General features: G+C 43.1%; 1 protein-coding gene across 1 annotated transcript in view; it reads left to right on the top strand.

Moving 5' to 3' along the window:
• Positions 1-953, top strand: part of tyw5 (tRNA-yW synthesizing protein 5) — a gene marked incomplete at its 5' end in the record, with an annotated part of 1,881 nt that extends 928 nt beyond the window's left edge. The window contains 2 exon segments of the mRNA XM_035676378.1: positions 76-192; positions 398-953. Of these exon segments, the coding sequence (XP_035532271.1) occupies positions 76-192; positions 398-717 (437 nt within the window).
• Between the last annotated feature and the right edge of the window lie 1,547 nt (positions 954-2,500).

Genomic DNA, 2,500 nt, shown 5'->3' with positions numbered 1-2,500 from the left:
CTATTACTTTTTTGTTTTAATGCTAAAAATATACTGTATTAGCCTCATGCATTGAATGTGAATTCAATCCATCAGGTGATAAATCGGAGGTTCTGGACATCGACTCCCCGGATCTGAAACGGTTTCCTGAGTTTGTGAAGGCGAAGAGATACGAGTGTGTGCTGGAGCCCGGAGATCTGCTTTTTATCCCTGGTAAGACAAACATGTCCGCATTACTCAGATCTTCCTGCAATCCCACCTTCATGTATTCCATCATACTATCATGTAACTGTCAACCTAAACACAGGAAACTGTAGCACATAAATCCCAGTGGAAGCTTAATGTTAACACAGTCACTACTCGCTGCCGTTATGTTAACCACTACAAGGAAATAATCCAGCATCCCTGTTTTCCTCAGCCCTGTGGTTCCACAACACCCTGGCGCTGCAGTTTGGTGTGGGTGTAAACGTGTTCTGGCGCCACCTACCTGTGGACAGCTACGACAAAAAGGACCCGTACGGTAATAAAGACCCCGTGGCTGCGACTCGAGCCCTGCAGGCGCTGGAGAGAGCCCTGCACACTCTGGATGAACTCCCGGCAGATTATCGGGACTTTTATGGCCGCCGTATGATACAGCGCATCCAAAAGCGGACATACAGTGACAGTCTGACGAGAACAGCTTCACGCGAGGACCCTGACGGCACATTACCCAGCAGTCAGCTCACCAAACCTGGATAAGTGTCCAGAGGAATGTGGAGTAACCAATAAAAACAGCCCTGTTGCACTAATGCGATGCTGTTAAATGTGATTGTAACAGAGTGTGTGGAAGGATGAACTGGAGGATTAACCTTAATGTCTTAGAAGATGGCAAATATACAGTTGTTTACTTCTGAGAAAACTCCAGGGATGCAAGTTTCCTAAAAAAACTGCAAACTAGTTCTTATTTTGGATAATAAAATGCATTGCAAATAACACCGAAGCTTTTTCATTGCGTTCACAAAAATGACAAATTTCTTGTTTTAATGACGTCTTTCATTTTATAACAAGATATTCTTCATTTATAAGTGAATAAAGAAGTCTTGTTATAGCTTTCCTTTAAAAATGGAATTTGATATTAAGTATGACCAAAAATGTCATAACAATGTATAAATATCTTGTTACAACATGAAAAGGCTCAGTAAAACATTTCAACAATACGCTGCTGTACTTAAATACAACTCAATATACTGACACAGAATCAACTCAAGGTCTACTTACTCGTTTGTCCCAGAGCTTTCCAAACAGTTTCAGAGCTCTATATTGAACAGCAGCCTCCAATGTGGCGCTGATAAAGGAAACAGCCACGAACATGTGGAGAACAACGTAGTATGGGGAAACAATGAAAAGTCCAGGACTGAAACGCACATGTGCAGATACCAATATGGTTTGAACTTTTATTGCACAAAGATTACAGTTCTTTATGTTTCCTTACAAACATGTTAAAGCTTTGTAAACAGTGAAGCAGCATCTCCCCAGTGTGTTCAGTATCTCCTGCTAACACTGCTTTGAGTCCCCGTTGTCACATTTCTTCAGTTAAGTCTCAGCAATTAAGTGTGTGCACAAGAGCCAACCAGTGACTGACTATATGAAGCAGGAAGCAGCTCGGAGACGGGACTGGATCTCAGCAGCAGGGCGGTTACACGCTGTGGGTCAAACTGCTCAACGTTCAATAACCTGTTGTCAGGTCTGCTGGCTACATAAAAGGTACTACAACTGGAAGCTGGTGACTTTTTTGACTGTGATGATTATACTGCGTCGGGCGTGCTCCATACAAAAACTGAGCAATCCTGTTCAGTTTTACCACAAGTGACAAACACACCCAAACATTTACATTTCTAAAAATAGTTTGGCTTTGGATGCAAATGAGGGGAAAAGGTCAGAAAATACACTTGATTTTGCTCTTTCATTCACAACACACACAAAGCACTCATGTCTTCTCAGCAATGAGGGTTAACAGTCTTTGGGCCATGGACACATCATGTCTCTGTCCTCCACGCGAGCGAGGCAGGTGAACATCTTGAGTCTTCATGAGAGGCAGCAGGAAGAGGGCAGTGCAACATTTTGTCTCTCGCTACCACCAGACAACAGAGAAGTCTTCTTGGTGCCCTCCGTGAGGCCCATCCCCCCCTTTTAGCAGAGCAGTGCAGAGGTTCAAACAACGTCATGAGGTACACACACGTCCACTCCCTCACTTCATGTACTTTCTGGGTGCTACAAGGAACTCTCAGACAGAAAACAGACAAAGAAATGGCACATTGCTTGTTGGTGTTCTCTATTCTGTTGATATGATAACTAAGTTTGTTTTTTTTGTTCTTTTTCTTAAGGTTGCTATCAGGCAGATAGAAAGAGAATTCCAAAATGCGGGAAGATTTGTTTTCCTTCAAGGTGATCAGCCAGTTTTGGATAGAGAGGAGTTGGAGTGGATGCAGGTCTATGGAGTCTGTGCCATGCCACGGGTAGTCTTCATCTTCTCCAGTCTTTT

The sequence above is a fragment of the Morone saxatilis genome, unplaced genomic scaffold (assembly GCF_004916995.1).
Source record: "Morone saxatilis isolate NCDOM2014 unplaced genomic scaffold, NCSU_SB_2.0 Contig5, whole genome shotgun sequence".
NCBI lineage: Eukaryota > Metazoa > Chordata > Actinopteri > Moronidae > Morone > Morone saxatilis.
This window is presented reverse-complemented; position numbering and strand designations above follow the sequence as displayed.